Source organism: Cryptomeria japonica, chromosome 7 (assembly GCF_030272615.1).
Source record: "Cryptomeria japonica chromosome 7, Sugi_1.0, whole genome shotgun sequence".
NCBI lineage: Eukaryota > Viridiplantae > Streptophyta > Pinopsida > Cupressales > Cupressaceae > Cryptomeria > Cryptomeria japonica.
Window position 1 is genome coordinate 574919305 of NC_081411.1, and position 23960 is coordinate 574943264.

Genomic DNA, 23960 nt, shown 5'->3' on the forward strand with positions numbered 1-23960 from the left:
CCAGCATTGAAGATGCTACTTTGAGGAATACATTATCATTGGATTTAACCATCCAATTGTAGTTAGTGTGACTCTTATTTTGTGATTGAGCAGTGAGCTCTAGGCGGTTGGCCTTTCTGCATGTGCATGTGCAGACCCCATTTGTATACACATACTATCTGTAGTAGTATCATTTGATTGTGGGTAAGGTTTCCCACCGTGTTTTTTCCCCTTACAGGGTTTCCAAGTACAAATCTATGTGTTATGTGTTGTGGATGTTGTTTCTCTTTTAGTTCTATGCATTACGTTTCACCAATATTAAAATTAACTGCTAATCCGTCTACCGACATTAAGTTTGGTTTACCGGTATTAAGTATCAAGTTTGATTAAGTTATATTTGGGTTGAAATTAATTGACAACTGATTCACACCCCCCACCTATCAGTTGCCACTAGGTCCTAACAATTGGTATCAGAGCCAAGTCCTCTTTTTGCATAAGTTTAACAACTTGAGGAGATTCTATGGCAACTAACTTTTTCAGGAAGGACAGTCCAAAACTTGATGGAACTAACTATGGTATGGAAGATCATAATGGAAACACATCTGAATTGCATTGGAAGGGACATATGGGATATTACAAAGAATGGCTATGTTGTTCATTTACCGAATCAACATCATCCACCAATATTGGCTAAAGATCAGGAAAATGATTGCAAAGAAAGAGAAGCACTTGTGAGCTCATTGTCAGATCAACAAATCATGGAATTATCAGACCGATCTAATACTAAAGCTATTTGGGATAAATTGGAGACATTTAATGAAGGAGATACCACTATCAAAATTGCAAAACTTGAATGCTTCTAGGTCAGGTATGAAAATCTGAAAATGGAAGAAGATGAAAGATTTTTTTCTTGTATGGAAAGGGTTAATGAAATTATTTTGGGAATACAATGTTGTGGAGGTTCCTTGAGTGAAGATGAAATTGTTTCTAAAGTTTTAAGAACATCTCCACTAGCATACAAAATGAAACTAACTGCTATTAATGAGTTGAGAACAATGCCTAATACATCAGTATCTAGAGATACTGATGCAGAGCCCTTGTCAACACTGAGACAGGTTCCTTCAACTGAGAACCCAAAAAAGGACTCTAGCAATGTTACAAAGACTCCAAGGGGTGTTTTGGACTTATTTTGGCAAGTTTCATGTCATTTCCCATCTCAGACAGCTTAGACAATGCCCAAACCTTTAACGCTTTCCAAAGACCACTCAGTTTTCACAAGAGCCACAACACCCAACAAGGGTTGACACACTTCCCAAGATCCAAATGTCTCCTAAACCTTTGATTCATTTTTCCCTAGGCCCAAGTGACCTTTTTCAACCATTAGATTTGATCTATTAAGAAGATGTGATGATGTTGCTATAATTAGGCCTGTCACGCCTAGTAGCCCTGCCAGGTTGAGATTTCAAGTTTTCTCCTTAATCCTGCAAAGGAACTCTACAAATAATGAGTGATTTTGAATCCTTTGGATGAGTACTAAAACATATCCAAAGGGCTTAACCTGATCTGAGATCTAAAGGTCACAACCCTTACTCACCTAGTAGGCCTAATAACCCTAATTAGGCCACTTTAACAAAGGAAGTGTATTATAAAAGTGCTGCCCTAACAAATTAATACATGGAACATGTAGAGGGAATGGAATTAACATGAATCACCAAATTTAAGACCCTGGTTACACCCCTGACTTCATTCATGGAACCGGTTGCACAATGCGACTAGGTGGCCACATAGAGATGTCCACCTTAACACATCAAACCCTCACTCTTTCCTTCTCCTTTCCTACAAAAGACCTTGGAAATAATAATTTACATAGTCTAAAATTTCTCCACCCCAAAGGCCATTCAAAACCAATGAGGTATCAGCAAGAAAATGTCATTTTTCCCTCAAAACATAGGTAAAACTGTCAAATCCAGGTAACTTCTAGAAAAATGCACTTTTCTCTCTGATCCCAAGGAGTTAAGACCTCATATTTGAAGCATTAGAAATTTTATTCACTTATCTACCACATTCCACCATTTTTCAAACCTGGAGATGTCCGTACTATACAGAATATTGATTATAGCAGCAAAAATGCAGGAAATTCACTATTTTTATTGATTTTCCAAGTGCCAAATATTACATTAACCTTCAACAACCCCTCCCATGGTTGGATTTAGACATTATATGCCCTCCATAATAGTTAGGAACCACTTTTTGTACCAAAAGTGGTTGTTGGAGGAAGTTGCACTTTTTAATTAAAAGTTGTCATGTGTGTCTTGACAACTTTGACAACATTTTCATCCAAAACTCCTCCACACAAATTTGACTCCTAAGACAACTAAAAATCCTTAAAAATGCATAATAAAATTTCTACAAGGCATAGATGACCTCTAAACACCATATGCCCAATGTGGTTCATAACACACCTACCTAAGGCATTGGCTTACAAGGTGGGGTATGCTTATTACATGATATCAACATGGAAGAAAAGACTCAAAACATGAAAATAAGACATGAAACCATCTAAACACATCCTTAGTTATTTGTCTCCTCAAGAGAAATTTGTGTTGGATTTGAAGATGCCCCTGCATCATACTCCCGGGGGCAAGAAATCTCAAGTCCACTTGAGATGAGTTGCTGCAAGGTGGTGTCATGGACCTCAATCTACTTTTCATCCATCCACACAACCTCATTATCAGGTTTTCCTTTCCATTTAACCAAGTATTGTGTATACTCCTTGTTCCTTTTCTTCTTAACAACTTTAGTATCCAACACTTTCTCTAGGGTAGGTGGTTCATGCTTAGGAAAATTTGCATCAGCCTGCTGCTCCAAATCATCATTAGCTATAGCTGCAACATCAAAACCTTTATATGGTGTTAGATCACAAACATTAAAGATGGGTGACAACCCCAACCCATTGGGTAATTTAACTTCATAAGCGTTAGGTCCACATTTCTTCAAAATAGAACAAGGACCTATCTTCTTTTGCATCAACTTAGTGTGTTTTCCTTTTGGTAACCTCTCCTTCCTGAGATAGACCCATACAAGGTCTCCAACATCAAAACTCAGGTCTCTTCTTTTCTGATCTGCATGCTTCTTATACTATTCACTAGACCTTTGAAGGTTTAATCTAACTTGTTCATGAACTTCCTTGATTGTCTCAGCAAAGGCTTCACCCTCAGCACTGATTGGACTAGTAGAAGGCAGATTTCAGAGTTCTAAAACACCTCTTGGGTTTAGACCATAGACAATCTGAAAAGGAGACTTACCAGTACTCCTATTAACAGTATCATTATAAGAAAATTTTGCCTGGGGTAAGATAGTATCCCATTTCTCTTTATGCTCTCTTGTTAAGCATCACAAAAGGTTTCCAAGGGTTCTATTGACAACTTCAGTTTGCCCATCCGTTTGGGGATGATAGGCAGATGAAAATGAAAAATTTTATTCCTATTTTTCTCCATAAAGTTTGCCAAAAATGACCCATGAATTTAACATCTCTATCTGAAACAATATTAAGAGGTAACCCATGGATCCTTACCACCTCTTTGAAGAAGAGTGCTCCAATGTAAGAAGCATCATTTGTTGATTTGCAAGGGAGAAAGTGTGCCATTTTGCTAAATCTGTCCACAACAACAAAAACACTGTCAAAACCTTTTTGAGTCCTAGGTAGCCCCATTACAAAGTCCATACTTACACTCTCCCATGGTCTAGATGGAATGGGGAGTGGTTGATACAAGCCGACATTAGTAGACCTTCCTTTAGCCTTTTGACATACCACACAAGACTCCACATACTTTCTAATTTCAGTCTACATCTTTGGCCAAAAAAAGTGTCTCCTCACAAGTTCTAGGGTCTTATCTAACCCAAAATGACCTGCCATTGCCCCATTTTGTTTCTTCTTGATAATATTCATCCTCATGGAGCATCTAGGAATTCATAGTTGACCTCCCTTGAACAACAATCCTTCTTGCAGCAAAAACTCAGAAAAGTCTACATTGTACTTGTCATCCAAATTAGTACAAGAGGCATATACCTCACCAAAATCTTCATCATGTTCATACATGGTCTTCAAAGCATCAATTCCTACACTTTCCAATTGGATATGGGACAATGTGAGCACCCTACGACTTAATGCATCTACCACTTTATTTGTGACTCCTTTCTTCTGCTTCAAAGAAAATGTGAAGGCTTGTAGAGTCTCTACCCACTTCATATGCCAGTGATTCAATTTTTCTTGACTATTAATGAAACTTAGGGCCTTGTTATCAGTAAAAACCATAAATTCCTTGGGAAAAAGGTAGTGCCTCCATTTCTTTATGGACTGGACCAATGCATACATTTCAAGGTCATAGGAGGAATATCTCTTCTTGGCATCATTTAGTTTCCCACTATAGAAAGCAATAGGTCTTCCTTCTTGGCTCAAAATAGCCCCTATGGCCACATGACTGGCATCACACTCAATCTGAAAGACCTTATGAAAATCAGAGAGGGCTAGGATTGGTTGCTCTGTAACTTTTCTCTTAAGAAACTCAAAAGACTCATTTGTTGCTTGGGACCACAAAAACTTACTTTTCTGACCCCCCTTTATGGTGTCAAGCATGCGTGCACAAATCTGACTGAAACCTTTGATAAACTTCCTATAAAATGTTGCAAGAACAGGAAAACTCCTAACATCATTCAAACTTCTAGGAGTGGGCCAAGTTAGAATGGCATTTACCTTGTCTTGATCCATTTTTAGTTCACCTTGAGATATGACAAAACCAAGGTAGATGATCTCCTCTTGCATGAACAAACACTTATCCAAATTGATCATTAGTTACTCCCTGTGTAATCTTCTCAAGACCAACTCTAGGTGTTGCATGTGCTCCTCCTTTGTGTTGCTAAAAATCAGAATATCATCTAGGTAGACAATCACAAATTTGTTGATAAAGTCACTCAACACCTCATTCATTAGTCTCATAAAAGTGCTAGGGGTGTTGGACAAGCCAAAAGGCATGACTTTCCATTCATACAACCCCTCATTAGTTTTGAAGGCCATTTTCCATTCATCCCTTGGCCTTATTCTAATTTGATGATATCCACTTTTAAGGTCTATCTTTGAAAAATACTTTGCACCTCCTAAACAATCAAGAAGATCTTCAATTCTAGGAATGGGAAATCTATACCTTATAGTTATTTTGTTGATTGCCCTTGAATCCGTACAAAGCCTCCAAGTGCCTTCCTTCTTGGGTGCAAGTACTGCTAGTACTGCACAAGGATTGAGACTTTTTCCAATCAGACCTGCATCAAGTAGATCAACAATCTACCTGGCCACCTCTTCATTTTGTTGTGGGGTCAGTTTGTATGCAGCCTTGTTGGGAAATGTTGCTCCTAGTATAAAGTCAATACAATGACTGATTTCTCTAATAGGAGGGAGGGTCTTAGGCATACCCTCTAAAATCACACCCTTATACTTGTCAAGAAGCTCATGCACTTCATAAGGAACCATCCTAGGTCTCCCTTGTTGATCTGCTGCTCCTGCATCTGCAACCTCCTTCTTAGGAATAGGTATCAATGCAAAACATAATCCTCCTTCCTCTCTCACCTCCTTCATGAACTCCTTTCTCTCCATCAGCATCACCTTAGCCTCTTTCCCCTTAGGCTCTTCTTCATCCTCCATCAAAGGTAGCAACTCTATGATCTTCCCATCCTTGGTGATAGAATAGGTGTTTCTAAAGCTATCATGATGTGCCTTCAAGTCATATTGCCAAGGCCTACCAAACAATAGATGACAAACATCCATCTTAGCTATGTCAAATAGGAGTTTGTCCTTGTAGGTGCCAATCTGAAATTCAACCCATGCTTGTTCTTCCACAAGAGCTTGCTGCCCTTGGGTGAGCCATGACACCTTATATGGATAAAGATGTGGTATCCTCTTAAGCTTAAGCTTCTCCACCATCTCCATGGACACAAAATTTTCAGTTGAACCGGAATCTATTAGAACTTTGCAGACTTTACCCCCCGATTTGCAAGTTGTTCTGAAGATTGCCTTCCTTTGTGGGGGTTCTTTTGTGATAGGAACCTTTAGGATTGCTCTCCTCATCATCAAAGCTTCACCTCTTTCCGGATACCCATAAGAATCAGGTGCATTTACACTTTGAAAAGTGTTGCTGTTGTTCACACTTTGACAATCAGATTCTTGGATCAGATTGCTCCTTCTTTCTCCCATAGTGTTGTTATTTGCCTTCTCTGGACACCTATTAGCAATGTGACCTTCTTGGTTGCAATTGTAACACCTTATGGGGCCTCTCCCTTGTGATATACTTCTATAGTTTGGTCTTCTACCTCTGAAGCTTCCTCTGTTGTTGCCTTCACCCTTGTTGTCCTCTTGGTTGGTGTCTCCTTGGGAACCGCCACTGTTTCCCCTTCCTCTAAAGGGACCTCTTCCTTTTTGAAATCTACCTCTACCCCTATTGTTTCGATCTTGTTTCTTTTTGAATTTCTCTTCTACCTTCAATGCCATTTGGTAGCATTTGTGTACATTACCCAGGGTGTGTAGATTTAACTCATCTTGTATAGAAAATTTCAGACCATTGATGCATCTCGCCAAATTCTCTTCCTCTGTCTCTATGGTCTTGGCCTTTATGCACAATTTCAAGAATTCTTCAGTGTATGTGCTTACATCCATGTCCTTTTGTTTGAGATTTTGTTAACTTCTATGAAGTTGCACTCCATAGTCCTCTAGCACATCTTTGATCAAAGCAATCATTCTATTCCATGAACTGATCATACTCTTTCCATTCTTCACCCTCTCTATCTGGATGAAATTCCACCAAGTCAAGGCTACTTCCTTCAACTTGGACTTTTCCATCTTTACCCTTTGGTGCTCAGGAATCTCTTCACATTCAAAGAAGCTAGTTAAAGCCTCTATCCAATCCATGACCAAGTTTGGATCCATCTTGCCACTGAAAATAGGTAGTTCTAGTTTCCCATCCATGGTTCTCCTCTCCAAGGATTTGAGAGCATTCAAGAGGGGTCTCTGGTCTGCAGGAACCACTTCTTCTTCCTGCCTTGGGGTCTCATCCTCATCCCCATCATCTCCATCTCTAGAGTCTTCCACTTCCCTCCTATCCATTCTGCCCTTCAACCTTTCTATCTCCCTTTTCATGGCTCTATTTTCTGCCAATTGTTCTCTCACAACCTTGGTCAATTCCACATTGGTCATCCTTCCTGGAATCTCTTCATCTCCCTCTGCCATCTTCACAATTTGTCTTCAGTCTTAAGATACTCCTAAGCTTTGATACCTATATGATGCAGAGCCCTTGTCAACACTGAGACAGGTTCCTTCAATTGAGAACCCAAACAAGGACTCTAGCAATGTTACAAAGATTCCAAGGGGTGTTTTGGACTTATTTTGGCAAGTTTCATATCATTGCCCATCTCAGACAACTTAGACACTGCCCAAACCTTCAATGCTTTTCAAAGACCACTCAGGACTCACAAGAGCCACAACACCCAACAAGGGTTGACACACTTCCCAAGACCCCAATTTCTCCTAAACCTTTGATTTAATGTTCCCTAGGCCCAAGTGACCTTTTCCAACCATTAGATTTGATCTATTAAGAAGATGTGATGCTGCTGCTATAATTAGGCCTGTCACGCCTAGTAGCCCTGCCAGGTTGAGATTTCAAGTTTTCTCCTTAATCCTCCAAAGGACCTCTACAAATAATGAGTGATTTTGAATCCTTTGTATGATTACTAAAATATATCCAAAGGGCTTAACCTGATCTGAGATCTAAAGGTCGCAACCCTTACTCACCTAGTAGGCCTAATAGCCCTAATTAGGCCACTTTAATAAAGGAAGTGTACTATAAAAGTGCTGCCCTAACAAATTAATACATGGAACATGTAGAGGTCATGGAATTAACATGAATCACCAAATTTCAGACCTTGGTTACACCCCTGACTTCATTCATGGAACTAGTTGCACAATGAGACTAGGTGGCCACATAAAGATGTCCACCTTAACACATCAAACCCTCGCTCTTTCCTACTCCTTCCCTACAAAAGACCTTGGAAATCCTAATTTACATAGTCTAACCTTTCTCCACCCCAAAGGCTGTTCAAAACCAATGAGGTATCAACAAGAAAACGTCATTTTTCCCTCAAAACCTAGGTAAAACTGTCAAATCCAGGTAACTTCTAGAAAAATGCACTTTTCTCTCTGATCCCGAGGAGTTAAGACCTCAGATTTGAAGCATTAGAAATGTGATTCACTTATCTACCACATTCCACCATTTTTCAAACTTGGAGACATCTATACTGTATGGAACATTGACTATAGCAGCAAAAATGCAGGAAATTCACTGTTTTTATTGATTTTCCAAGTGCCAAATATTACATTAACCTTCAACAACCCCTCCCATGGTTGGAGTTAGACATTATATGCCCTCCATAATAGTTAGGAACCACTAATTGTACCAGAAGTGGTTGTTGGAGGAAGTTGCACTTTTTAATTAAAAGTTGTCATGTGTGTCTTGACAACTTTGACAACATTTTCATCCAAAACTCCTCCACACAAATTTGGCTCCTAAGACAACTAAAACTCCTTAAAAATGAATAATAAAATGCCTACAAGGCATAGATGACCCCTAAAGACCATATGCCCAAGGTGGTTCATAACACACCTACTAAGGCATTGGCTTACAAGGTGGGGCATGCTTATTACATGATATCAACATGGAAGAAAAGACTCAAAACATGAAAATAAGACATGAAACCATCTAAACACATCCTTAGTTATTTGTCTCCTCAAGAGCACTTTGTGTTGGATTTGAAGATGCCCCTGCATCAAATACCCTGGTTGGAAAACTTTCAGCATTTGAGCTTGAGGAATTTGGTCTTGTTGCTACAATTAAGACAGATTTAGTCTTCAAAGCATCATCATCTGCAAGATCATCATCATCATCATCATCATCTGACAAATCTTATTAGAAAGAACTTCATGCAAGAGAACTTGAAGATAACAAGAGGGAAATGAATAATTGGAAGAACTTGAAGCACTATTTGCAAGGAAAATGCCTAAAGGTCCTATTGGAAGTAAGTATGAAGGTAAAACACCATTTAAATATTTTAGCTGCAATAAAGTTGGTCATATGGCATCCAGATGTCCTGATAGACATGCAAGATTGAGAGAAGAAGCTAAAAGAACATCTAAGCCTAACCTTGAATATCAGAGATACATATTTAAGAAGAATAGAGACAAATCATTTTACTATGCTGATGAAGGAGTTACTGATGATTCTGATGAAGAACCAACAGACAATGGATGGTCTTTTGTTGCAATAAAAGAAGATCAACCGACACCTACTGTTCCACTGGTAGAGCAGGCGCTGGTAGCTAAAATTGAAGAAAAGGATGAATGGATTATAGATTTTGGATGTTCACATCATATGACTGGTGATAAAAGTAAATTCTTATCTTTTCAGGGTTACAATGGAGGTCTAGTAAGATTTGGGGATGATAAAGCTTGATTGATCAGAGGAAAAGGCACTATATATTTTGATGGTAAGTACAATACTGACAACATTTATTATGTTGAAGGTTTGAAGCATAATCTCTTGAGTGTTGGTCAATTAGTTGAAAAGGGATTTCAGTAACAGTTCAAGAATGATAAATGCAAAATCTTGAATAGAACTGGTTTGGAGATCGCAACCGGTAATCAAACTAGAGGTAATATCTTTCATTTGAATAACAATGAAAAGACATGCTTGATTGCATATATTGATGAAAGTTGGTTATGGCATAAAAGACTTTGTCATGTGAATTTTGATTGCATTATAAAGATTAGTTCATCTAAGGCAGTAAGGGATTTACCTAAGATTGTAAAACCTCATAATCCGGTATGTAAGGAATGTCAAATAGGAAAGCAAGTTAGAACAACTTTTAAGAGTATATATGAGAAATCCAATAATGTTTTTGATTTAATCCATACTAACTTGTGTGGTCCGACAAGAACAAGAAGTCTACAGGGAGATAGATATTTTATGCTAATCATTGATGATTATTCTAGAATGTGTTGGGCTACTTTTCTCAGAGAGAAATCAGAAGCTTTTGGGAAATTCAAATTATTCAAGGTAATGGTAGAGAATGAAACCAACAAGAAAATCAAATGTTTAAGATCAGATCAAGGAGGGGAATTTACATCTAAGGAGTTTAATACATTTTGTGAAGTGAATGGAATTAGAAGACAACTATCAGCACCTTGGACACCTCAGCAAAATGGAGTTGTGGAAAGGAAGAACATAACTATTCTGGATGCAGCTAGAAGCGTGATATTAGAAGCAAATCTACCTCATATGTATTGGAGAGAAGCAGTGAATACAATAGTTTACACTTTTAACAGAGTTAGCATCAAAGGTGAAACCGGTAAGACCCCTTATGAACTATGATTTGGTAATACTCCTACTCTTAAACACTTCAGAATATTTGGAAGCAAATGCTATATTAGGAGAGATGAGTATTTTGGCAAATTTGATCCTAGAAGTGATGAAGGAATATTTCTTGGTTATTCATCTAAGAGCAAAGCATATAGATATTTTAATAAAAGATTGTAGAAAATCATTGAGAGTGCAAATGTGAAGATAGATGAACAATTTAGAGGAAATTCAAGGTCTATGGATTCTGAACCAGTAGTTGAATGAACATAAATGAACCTATACAGAGTGCACTAGTACAGAATGTGGATCCAGTCACACCGACATCATCAGAGAATTCCATAGTGACTGAAGAACAACAACAAGTGAACACACCCCGGTATGTAAGACTGAATCACTCTGAAAGTCAAATAATTAGGAATAAATATCAAGGTGTTATGATGAGAGGGAGACTGGCAAATGAAGAGGTATGTTTAATTTCTCAAATTGAACCAACATTTGTTATTGAGGCATGTGAAGATAAACATTGGATTAAAGCTACGAAAGATGAATTAGAATAAATTGAAAAGAACAATACATGGTCATTGGTTACCCGGCCTAAAGACAAAAATGTAATTGGAACTAAATGGGTATTCAGAAATAAACTTAATGAAGATGGTAAGGTAATCAGAAATAATGCAAAATTAGTGTGTAAAGGATATTCACAGAAAGAGGGAATTGATTACAATGAAACCTTTGCATTGGTAGCTAGAATTGAGGCAATCAGATTATTTCTTGCATTTGCAACACACAAGAACTAGAAAATATATCAAATGGATGTAAAGTGTGCATTTATGAATGGTGATATTGAAGAGGAAGTTTACATTGAACAACCTGATGGATTTTCATTGACAAATGGTAAAGATATGGTTTGCAGATTAAGGAAAGCTTTATATGGATTGAAGCAAGCTCCTAGAGCTTGGTATGCTAGATTGGACAAATATCTTTTGAAGCTTGGTTACACTGAAGGTAATGCTGATAGAAACTTATATTTCAAATTGACAAATGAAGACATCTTGGTTATTGAAGTTTTTGTTGATGATATCATTTTTGGAGGATAAGATGGATTGTGTAAAGACTTTGTTAATAAGATGCGGGAAGAATTTGAAATGTCTATGATTGGGGAGATAAAATTATTTTTAGGATTGCAAATTTCACAGACCGATAAAGGTATATTCATATGTCAAACAAAGTACTTGAAGGAACTATTGAAGAAATTTGGTATGGAAAACTCTAAATCGGTAAGTACTCCTATGACTACAACTGACAAATTGACATTGAAGGATGATTCAGCTCCTGTTAATCCGACAAGATATAAATCTATGATTGGAGGTTTATTGTATTTGACACAAACAAGACCTGATATAATGAATGCAGTATGTATTGTTTCAAGATTTCAAAGTAATCCTAGAGAAAATCATGAATCAGCAGTGAAAAGGATTTTCCAGTATCTACAAGACACAACAAATCTTGGTTTATGGTATCCTAAAGATGAAAATTTTGATTTGTGTGCATACACCAATGCAAATTGGGTAGGAAATGTAGATGACAAAAAGAGCACCACCAGTGGGGCATTCTTTCTTGGTAGCAGATTGATTTCATGGTTGAGCAAGAAATAGAGTTGTACATCATTATCAACAGCCGAATCAAAATATGTTGTAATAGCAACTAATTGTACTCAAGTATTATGGATTAAGAAAATGTTGAAGGACATAAAGGTAAAATGCAAAGAACCTATAATCATTTATTGTGATAATTCAACAATAATTGATATATCTAAGAATCTGGTATTTCACTCTAAGACTAAACATGTTTCTATCGAATATAATTTTCAGAAAGAGAATGTTGAAGCAAAAGAAGTGAGATTGGTTTATGTGAATACTAAAGAGCAGATTGCAGATATCTTTACTAAGCCTTTGTCTAAGGAAACTTTTGAATATCTCAGAGAGAATCTTGGGGTTATACCCTCACCGATAGAGACTTAGACAGTTGATGATTGGCATCAAACCGACAAAATTAACAAACAAATTTTTTTTCGCCTTTGATGGAGGAGAGCTACTTCTCAGGGGGAGTAGTTGGTTATAACAATTGGTTATTGTAATTGGTTCTAAGAATTGGTTGTATGTTCTGGTATTTGTATTGATTTGGCATTTGATGTCCAAGGGGGAGAGATATCTATGAAAAAACATTATCCTTTGGGGAGAGATTATTTATTGGGGGAGTGATATATACTCTCTGCATTTGTATTTTGATTTCTGGTATTGATCTATTATAGAGATTGTTCATTTTTGGTTTTTGGCATTCTGTTTTGGCACTTAGATGTTTTTCCATCTTGTGTTGCCATCAATGCCAGAGGGGGAGATTGTTGGTATTATGGATGTGTTGCATTGGTTTGGTCATTGATGTCAACACTTATTCTTCTGGAGACATTTGGTTATGTTGAACCGACACATTATGTTCACCGGCATGTTCAGTGACTTATGCATAGTCGCTAGTATATTGTTCACTGGCACTGAGGATGACTTGTTATCATCTGGAGATTACTTGGTTATGTCGAAGACATGGTTTGGACACTTGGTTTTGGTATTTTGGTTATTGGTCTAATCGGGTTGACATTTTTGTTGTTATCAGCAAATTGGTCTAGGTTATGGACCGACATGCATTATCTATTCTAGATCAGCATGACACATTATGGAGATGATTAATTAATTGGATATTATTGTAAATGTATTGAGCTGATATGATGCATCACATCTTGACTTCTTTGTAATTGATTTAATTGTAATATTCTTAATAAGTTGCATACACGTTTGGTCTTAGGTTTTGGTATATATGTAAGATCTCATTTGTGAGATGATGTAATAGAATAGAGAGACAGTATATGGTTATGGTATTGTAACATGGTATGTGCGAATATTGAAGATCATATAAGCATACCATAGAGAAGGTTCAAGGAAGATTTGAAGGTGATTATCAGAGCTTAACCGGTACTGAATCTAGCATTGAAGATGCTACATTGAGCAATACATTATCATTGCATTTAACCATCCAATTGTAGTCAGTGTGACTCCTATTTTGTGATTGAGCAGTGAGCTCTAGGAGGTTGGCCTTTCTGCATGTGAAGACCCCATTTGTATACACATATTATCTGTAGTAGTATCATCTGATTGTGGGTAAGGTTTCCCACCGTGGTTTTTCCATGTACAAATATCTGTGTTATGTGTCGTGGATGTTGTTTCTCTTTCTATTCTATGCATTAAGTTTCACCGATATTAATATTAACTGCTAATCTGTCTACCAACATTAAGTTTGGTTTACTGGTATTAAGTTTCAAGTTTGATTAAGTTATATTTAGGTTGAAATTAATTGATAACTGATTCACCCCCCCCCCCCTCACAGTTCCCTCCGAGTCCTAACAAAAGGGAGTCGATGCAGGCTTACAATCAACCATATGAAATCATGCAAGTAGATCAAGAGCATACTTGGGCTATGATAGTGTAATCCCAGAAGGTGACTGTGAAATCTCTATCCCGAGAAAGTAGTACAAAAGACCCAAGTTAGTCATAGAAATTTTTTCATGCAAAGCGGATTTGACCCTACTAATGATGGATGCGGTGCTCCCTATAATGATCAAATCATCAACATAGAGCACAAGTATCAAGTGAGAGTCATCCTGTCGCAAAATATAGACATTCAAATCGGAATGACACCTAGTGAACCCTGCTAAGAGAAGAAAGGAGTCCATCTTGGCATACCAAGCCCTGGGGCCTGCTTAAGGCCATAGAGAGATTTCCTTAGTCTACAAACCAAGGAAGAATCCTAGATGAAACCCTATGGCTTCTCCATATAAATCTCCTCATCAAGATACCCATGAAGAAAAGCACTCTTCACATCCATCTGATGCACAACCCAACTATGAGCTACAACAATAGCAAGTGTCAAGCGAATGTAGTTCATCTTGGCTACGTGCGCAAAGGTCTCAGTATAGTCAACACCTGGAACCTGAGAGAAACCTTTCACAACAAGCCTGTTGTTCTCAAAAATGAGAAAACCCAAGTTCACCTGCAATTTACCTATGAAGTAGCCAATTTCAATCAATGAAATACTTCAGGGCTTGGGACAACATAACAAGGATAAAAAACCATATACTCTTTAAGCTCTGCAAAGTCTAGGTGGGTGTACCTTTTATGCATAAAATTAGACCAAAGACACACAAGACAACATCAACTGAAGCAGATAGATCTCATTAAAGGTTCAAAAACAAGGAGGGTACTATAGATAGGCTAAATCTACATTGACAACATGATAGGTTTGAACATGAGATAAGTGGAACAATTCCACAAAATAGAAAAGAAAGATATTATGATTTTGATTTTCAAAATATTGATGCAAGTAACCTCTAGTTGTAACAGATCGCTGCCTCAATCAGGGCATAGAGTCAATAAAAATAGCCACAAATGAAATCCAAGCTACAAATCAGATCTACTAAAAGATATCCCTATATTAATGCCTGACATTAATACATTCTAAACTCAAACAAAGGATCATACATATCCAAACATTAATTTAGAATTCACAATTTCTACTCATTGAATTTAAATCCTTTATGTAAAGGATACCTAAGAATGGGAATTACACTCTCCCGTGGGAGGATAAACCCAAACTCCCTTGAAGACTTGATTTATTGAAATTGAAAATATGCCTGAAGATAATCCAATGGAATCGCATACATGCCTTACATATATGCGACCTGCAACCAAGAATTTATAGCTAAAAGTATCTATTCAATAACAGAAGAATGAGAACATCAACAATTACAACCCAGAAAATTAAAATGCACCAGATTGGAACCCCTCTTGGAAATCTCCTTCTGGAAATTTCTCAAAAATTGGAACTTACAAATGAGAAGAATTCGGAATAAGAAGAATTCTAGATTCCATCTATCAGTGACAAGTGTCCCACTCCTTCTAAAATATTATTTCCATCACTCTCATGGAAACCGTTCTCCAAATATTTCAGTAGTTTTAAAACTGATAGAAAAAATGAATTTCTTGTTTTATGAGCTTTGTAACAGTATATAATACTTGTTATTTGGGCAAAAAATAACCCGCTAGCCATCAATGTCGCTCTACACAACAATCATTTAAATTTCTGCATTTTTACACTATAGTCTAAAACTATATCATTTAACTTTGACGTTTCCTTCTGCACCCCACCACGTGTCACCTCTGGGTTGGTCATGAGTCCCTCTGTTCACCACTTGTCCTACCACCTAAGCACGACTGGGCCCACCTTAGGACTTGGTTCTTCTTTATTGCTGATCTGCAATGGATAATTGGTGAGCAGTTTCCCATTGCGGTATAGCGACCACTATTTATCTTCATCTATCCTCTTCAGTCGTTAACCACTTTAACCTTCAAAGAAGGCCCACCATTTAGTCACTCGACATTAGACCCCTGGCCATGTGTCACCTCTGGATTGGTCTGCGCATCCGATTGGCCACCGTTTGACTTGCCACCTATCTGCCACTTCATCTGCCACTGGATCACCACCTTACTTGGGGCCACCTTGTAGCCAATTCGCGATGATTAACCGATGACCTATTTCTCATCACGGTATAGCGACAACTATTGGATATTCTCAGACTTGCTCAATCTTTAACTTGCCCCTTTTCTGCATGTGCTTTGTCGCTGATCCATGATGAGTTTAGGTCGTGCATCTTACAATCGCGGATCAACTATCATCATTGGATCATCTATGATCACCATCCCATCTGCCCGACTTGCTTGACCTTTAGCTTCTTCTTAGCTGCTCCCTTCTGTCACGTGTTACCACGTGTCACCTTTGGATTGGCTTTAGAGTCCCTGTCCTACCACCTTAGCATGACTGGACTCCCCGCCAGAATGAAGCTCTTCTTTTTCATTGGGTTGCGAGGGATATGCCAAGGAGCAGTTTCCCATCGTGACCTAGTGACCATCGTTGAATCTTCTTTGGATCTGCTCGCTCGCGAGGTCTCTAGTTTTTTGGGTGTTAGCATTTTATGCTAGCGAGCTGGAGACTATTAATGAAATTGCTTTGGTCGTGAGGTCCCAAGTTAGTTTTTGCCGCTCACCCCTTCTGTCAGGCCCGCCACGTGTCAACCTCTAATTCACCTTTGGATCCAACTAGGTGCCACCTTAACTGCCACGTCACCTTAGGCCAGACCTTCTACTTGGTCGCCATGTCGCAATGGTTAACAATGATAGTCATTGATAGTCCCAGAATTTTACTTGGGTGCCACTTGTCCGCCATCTGTTCCAAAATTTGGACACCTTGAGATGTGCGTGCATGCAGGGTCCATTGGGCCACGAGCCACCTCTTACCAAAAGCCCTTGGCTTTTGGACACATAACATGCATAAGATATTGTATACAAATATTAAAGTTTTCCACCCAGCAACAAATATGGGATAATGCGTTTGGGCATTCCCTTATCGTAGTTTCTACATTTTGCATGGATGTCAACCAGGCATTTGAAACTACAACATCTGACAAAACCCTCTATCATAAGTAGGGATCAATTCCAATTTTGGTGTAAGAAATATCTCCTAGCAACCATAACACTGATATTTGTAGGGAAGCTCTAAAGATGTCGCCACCTGCCTTAACCGCTTGCATTAACCGTCAACACATGATAGATTAAACTTAACTGCTGAAACTACTGTCGGCTTGTTGTTGATTCCCAAGGACTAACCTTCGAGCACTTTCCCATAACGGTATAGCGACAATCGTCAAATCATTTAGAAATCATTTGATCTTTAAATTCCTTCAGTACTTAGCCACTAGTGGTTTGTCGTTGGGTCGCGATGAATAAATTTCTTGCAATTTCAATTGCGTTATAGCGATAGTCGCTAGATCAAAAGAGACTCACTCGACTTTTAAGGACCCCGAGAAATACAAAGGAAAAGACTTAGGACTTAGGAAAAATTTGCAAAATATTTCAAAATTATTCAAAACCCACCCAAGCCTAGACTTAAAAGGGCCCCATTTCAACAATGCGGTGACCCTTCCACTTAAGTGGAAAATGTAATGGGCAAATAGAAGTGACATGGAGATAATGCGACACAAAGTTTTTTGTTTTTTTTAAAATGGTTTTGAAATGCCAAAAGCCCTAAACGCTTAGAACCATAAACTCACAGACAAAGGTCAAATTTCTGAATTTTGACAGACTTTCAAGGATAGAAGGCAAGACATCGACATTATCCAAAACACTGATAACAAAGCTGAGCCTTATACTTATCCATACTACCATCTGCTGCAAACTTGGTTCGATAGATCCACTTACATCAAACCATCTTTCTCCCCTTAGGGAGAGGGACTAACTCCCATGTGTTGTTCCTCATCAAGGAACTATACTCTTCCTTTATAGTGTGGTCTCACTCAGGAACCCCTGATGCTTCCCAAAATGTATGTGGGTCAGAAGCAGTAGAAATGAATGCATGTGGAAGGTCCTGATGCTGTGATCGAGTCCTTTGTGTATCTAAAGGATCCCCAACAAGAGAAATCGCTAACTCAAGTGTTTGTCGAGCCCAATGAGGTCTAGGGGGAGGTGGAGAATGAGGCTCCTCAACTACAAGTGGACCCTGCGGAGGTGCAACCCTACGAGTCAGAGTTGAAGGAGTCTCATCATCTGAATCACTAGCACCACTATCCACAATGGAGGAAGGTGGAGGAGGTAGAGAGGCTAAGCTAGGAGAGATTTCCTCAAAATGAACACTCCTCTCAATAAACACCTCATGTGTCTCAGGATCCATCAATCAATATGACTTAACACCTTCAGGATATCCAACAAATATGCAAGGCCTACTCTGAGGTTCTAATGCCTTGCATTTCTGCGGAGGAATGCAAGCCCATCATGGACACCCAAAGACTCTAAAATGTCTCACAATTGGTTTCCTACTAGTCCAAGCCTCAAAAGGAGTAATACCTTGCAAATCTTTGTGAGGAACCCAATTCTAGATGTGTGTGGCACAACTGATAGCCTCTGCCCAAAAGGCGGGATCAATAGAACGTGCATGTATCATACAACTAGCCATTTCTTTGAGAGTTCTATGCTTGCGCTCTACAACTCTGTTTTGTTGTGGAGTGTATGCAATAGAATGTTGAAGATCAATCCCCTCAAATGTACAAAAATCCTCAAGTCTTTTGTTCACATATTCCCTTCCATTATCTGTGTGAAGAATCTTGACCACTTTCCTGGATTGCTTCTCCACACGAGTCTTGAAGTCCTGAAATCTATCAAATAATTCACTCTTATGAATAAGAAAGTAGACCCAAGTGAAGTGGGACTAGTCATCAATGAAGGTGAGGACATAGGGGGACTTACTAAATGAAGGTTTTGGAAATGGACCTGCTACATCATTGTGAACAAGTTGAAGAACTTCCAAAGCTCTCCAAGCTTTTCCCTTATCAAACTTCTCTTGGGATGCTTGGCCATGGAACAACCTGAACATACACCCTCTGAAAAATTGATTCGAGGTAGACCTGTGACCATGTGTTTAGTGCTGAGCTGCTAAAGATAGTGGTAGTTGAGGTGACCAAACCACTCATGCCATTTACTTTTTGAATTTGAATGAGTAAGCAAGGCCCTAGAAGAAGAACTTGGAACAAAGTGGGAGAATGAATGAAGCCTTGAGTTTTCATTGACTTGTCCCACTGCTACCAATGAATCATTATCAAGTTCCTTTACCACAACTGAATCAGATGTAAACTCAACCTTTTTCCCATTCCCATAGTGAGTGATTTGGTAGATATAGAGAAGGTTGGTGGAAAAGTTAGGAACATAGAGAACATTCTCAAATGTTCCATCATCCATGTCAACTGAACCTTTCCCTTCAATCATGACATGTGGCTCACTGAGAAACAAGGGTAGGTAAGAAATACTAGGGGTAGGTAGGAGAAATAATATAAAATTCCACAAGAGATGGATTACCCATTGAATGTGGAGTGTAACAATAAAATAAAATCACAAAAGGTGGAATTGCTCCTATAGGCTATATCCCTATGTGGACACTTCCCTAAGTGTCTCATATCCAAACTACAAAGAGATGTATTATCCTAAGTTAACTTAAGTAAAGTTTAATAATATTCATGATGAATATTTATTTACACCAACACTCTCATTGTTTGAGATTTTGGGTTCCATGGAAGATGAACTTAAAAGGATTCATAAGACTTTCTTATGGACACGAATGGAGGAAAATAAAAGAATGGGTCTAGTCATTTGGGACGAGGGTTGTTATCCTAAATATATGGGTGGCTTGGGGATTAGGAAATTTCCTTTGCTTAATGGGGCACTTATGGCAAAAATAGGATGGAAACTGGCCCAAAACAAAGCAGATTGGTGCAAAATAATGTGTTAAATATCTCAACTAGGAGAGGTTTTATAGATCTCTTCCAACTCAAGAGCTCCCTAGTGGCTCTAGGATATGAAATAATGTTATAAAATGTAAGAACATCATTCAATTGGGTTTGCTATGGCTGATTAGGAATAGGGACAATATCCATTTTTGGGAAGATACTTGGTTGCGGGACAAACCTTTAGTTTTGCACCATCCTTTAGGAGCATTTGTGATGATGTTAAGGCATTCTTTGGACATCGGGTCTTGGACTATATTTCCCCTTCTAAATCTTGGAGGGATATCTCACAATGTTGCCATCACCAACACCTTTTGTTGTAAATGGCTCAAGAGCTACAAAACCTGATAAAACAAACTAGAATTCCCCTCTTCTAGAGAGAGGACAAATTCATATGGAAACTAAACCCTGGAGGTGAGTTCACTATTAGTTCTACTTATATCTCTCTCCTAAATAATAAGAACTCCCCAAGGTGTTGGAGGAAGGTCTAGAACCAACAAATAATCCCTCAGATTAACTACTTCTGGTGGACTACCCTACATAACAAGATCCTCACCCAAGACAATATTTCTAAAAGGGGATTTAAATTTTTGAATTGTTGTGTCTTATGCTAGTAGGAGGAGGAAATCCCTTCCCACCTTTGAGCCCATTGCACCTTCACTAAAACTCTTTGGGGCTTGGAGCTACAAAAGTTAGATTTTTCTTGGGTTATGGATAAGGATCTCCAACAATTTATTTTGGGTTAGCATAGTCCCTCACATAACCTTTTAATTAAACAATTATGGAGATTGATCCTACCCCATCTTGGCTGGAGCATTTGGAAAGATAAATAAAAGGATTTTTTGTGATCTTGAAAAATCTATTAGGGTTGTTTGTAGAACTTTTTCCAAGATCCTCTTGGAAAACCTCTTTGCCACCTCTTTCCCTTGTCCTTCCTTTCCTCCCTCACTGTTTGATGATAAAATTGCTAAGAGTTGGATTCTACCTTCCTCCTATGCCAATTTTTACAATTTAAAAAGTTTGCTGAGGAGGAATGCTAGATGGAGTCCACCTAAGTTGGGGTGGTGGAAGTTGAATTTTGATGGAGCTGTGAGACAATCTATAGGGGAAGCGGCTACAAGAGAAGTTAGAAGAATGCATATAGGGTAATTGGTGGTAGTGTACACTAGGAATTTGAATGGTAATACAAACAACCAAGCTAAAGGGATGACCTTACTTTGTAGACTCAAAGTTTCCGTCTCAATTAGATTAAAGAAATTAGTCATTGAAGGTGATTCCAAACTTATAATTAATGTGGTTAAGGGGTTGAGCAAGACTAATTGGTCCATTGAGGAGATCATAAAAGACATTCACAAGTTTATTCTAGGGCTAGAGCACTTTGAAATTGGTCGTGTCTATATGGAGGGAAATATGGTTGTTGATTCCTTGGTGGTGCTTGGCCTCCAAGTTGAAGGATGGAGATATTGGAGGAGGAAGGATTCCCTTCCTAATAATGTTCATATACTCTTGCATGGAGAGTCCCTGACTACGAAGTCTAATGGGTAATTGTCATTCTTGCAACACTATTAACCTAGGTTGGGGTTTGTATTTTTATTGTAGATGGCGATAAAATTTGAATTTCCAAAGGAGTGGGCTTTGAATGATGTTGAATTCATTAAGGTGGACTCCTAGGTGGAAAGGGTGTAGTCATGCTGGATTTGGCAACTCTCATATGCCAACGTGGAGTGGGGATCACCTTTTTTGTTTTGTGTGTATTTTATTTTGTTGTGATACGATGCTCTAGCATTATTGTAGCAAGTTGCATGGGCATTGGAGTAATTATGACAAGTTAATCCCTAGGTAAAGAAAGCCTACAAATTTTAATTCTGCTATCACTTTGCATTGCATGTTATACTGTTGGAACATGCAAGTGATTAAGGGAAGATACAAGTGCATTTATGACATATTTTTAAGGAAGGAGGGGTTGATGATATGTTGAATTGATACAAGGGTTTGATGAACTATTGTCGAACCGATTCACTACATCATAGGTGAATAGAAGGGTCATTGTGGGAGGAATTTCATTTTAGGTAAGTGAGGAAGTGATTTCGCAAGCATCTAACCTCTCTATGGAAGGCAAGAAGTTAAAGAGAACAAGCCATGTGTAAAATAGTGAAAGTATTAACCCATCCTTTGGTGGGAAAGAAGCCCCTATGAATTTGCAAGGTGGATATGAGAGAGAAGAGTTGTCTGACCACTAGAAAATAATATGTTTAATGATAATAAAGTACTTTATTCTCAAAGGTCATCATAAAGTTTACTAGTTCTACCATATGAAATATTTGAATCATTTTAGGAACCATGATACCATCTCTATCCCCTTTTATCTGTTTCACTCCTTGAAACACTCCATTAAAGAGGCCCTAAACCCTAGAAACCAAGATAAAAAGTTGGTATCCTTGCACCAAGGCTTGATTTACAAACTGTATTTGTTTCATCTAACCCTCTATCTGCCTAGGAATATTGTGGTTATGGGATCTCTTGCCACTAGTGCTTCCCCCTTGTTAATTGGTGCACCTAGTGCTTGGACCAAATGCTTCATTCCCCATTTAGAGACTACTTTCATGGCTTCCCCTAGAACCCCTTCCACTTTAGTGGTAATCATAGAAACTAATATGCCCCGAACCCAAAAGGCCTTAGCAAGAAAGAAGAAAGGGAAGAACTCAAGTGATCCGAATTATGGATTCCGATGACAACAACTGAGTGAGAGCTTGCGGTATTGTGGATTTGCTTACACAAACAAGGTAAACACAGAATTGAAGCAAGCCAAAAAGTAATCCATTCTATTTGAAAATCCAACATATAACAATTCATGAGATTTCAAGGGTCACCAAAACCCCTTGAGAATCGAAACTCAACAATCATATTTTTTTATTACATAATAAAATAAAAAACTACAAAATTTTCAAAAACTACAAGATTTTCAAAAACTATATCAAATTTTGTCCTAACTTTGCCTAGACCTAACTTTCTACTCAGGACTCAAAATTGTTTCTTCCACATCTGCAACATCTAATAGTGGGGGAAAATACGGCTTCAAGAGTTCCACATTGAAGACTGGATGAAGACCCAGAAAGGGGGGTAAATTGAGCTCGAAAGAATTATCAATAACTTTCTTGATGATTGTATATGGCCCATAACGCAGAGGATGAAGCTTCCTATTGGCACCCTATAATTGCTCCTTCTGGATATGACACCACACCTTGTCCTCAACTTGAAAATTATGGGGAGTATGATGCTCATCTTGTCTCTCCTTATATTTCTTATTAGTATGCTCCAAGATTTCATGAACTTGTTGTTGCAGATGATGAATTTTATCAATGAGTTGTGTTGCCTTATCTTCCTCCTTATCAACACGTGGAACCAAATCAGGTTGAATAAGTGGTATGGCAATATCCATGGGTGCAAGTGGTTGATAACCAAGACAACCCTCAAATGGGTTGTGACCAATCAAACTGTGAATTACCCTATTGTAGCTATGTTGAACATATGGAAGACTTTCATCCCATGTGCGGGGATGTTTTGAGTGATACATGCGTAGGATGTGAATGATCATCCGATTCACTACCTCTGTTTGGCCATCTGTTTGAGGATGGAAAGCAGTAGAATTTGTTAATTTTTTGTCCATATTCTCCCATAATGTAGACAAAAACTTACTAAGAAACCTGTTGCCCCTATCTAAAATAATGGTATTTGGCAGACCAAAATGAACCCAAATGTGTTCAAAGAAAAGCTTTGCAGTGTCCTCTACAGAAATTATCTTTTTACAAGCCACTATTACTACCTTTTTTGAGAACCTGTCTACCATAACATACATACAATCGTGGCCTCTTTTGGTGGCAAGAAGACTAGACATAAAGTCCATAGAAAATGAATGCCAAGGTTTTTCAGGAACAGGAAGTGGCGAATATAGTCCAAGTTTATGATTGCCAGGCCTAGCAATAGCACATGCAGTACAAGCTTGAATATATGAAATGACTTCATTCCTCAACTTTGGCCAATAAAAATACCCTTGAAGTATAGCAGTAGTCTTACCTATGCCAAAATCACCAGCAACC

At 38.3% G+C, this 23960-nt stretch overlaps 1 protein-coding gene across 1 annotated transcript; it reads right to left on the reverse strand.

Annotated features, from left to right (window-relative positions):
• Window positions 1–5317: 5317 nt before the first annotated feature.
• On the reverse strand, window positions 5318–6682 carry LOC131856855 (uncharacterized). The gene has a single exon (XM_059208797.1). It carries the CDS (start codon window positions 6680–6682, stop codon window positions 5318–5320), a length of 1365 nt encoding a protein of 454 aa, XP_059064780.1.
• Between the last annotated feature and the right edge of the window lie 17278 nt (window positions 6683–23960).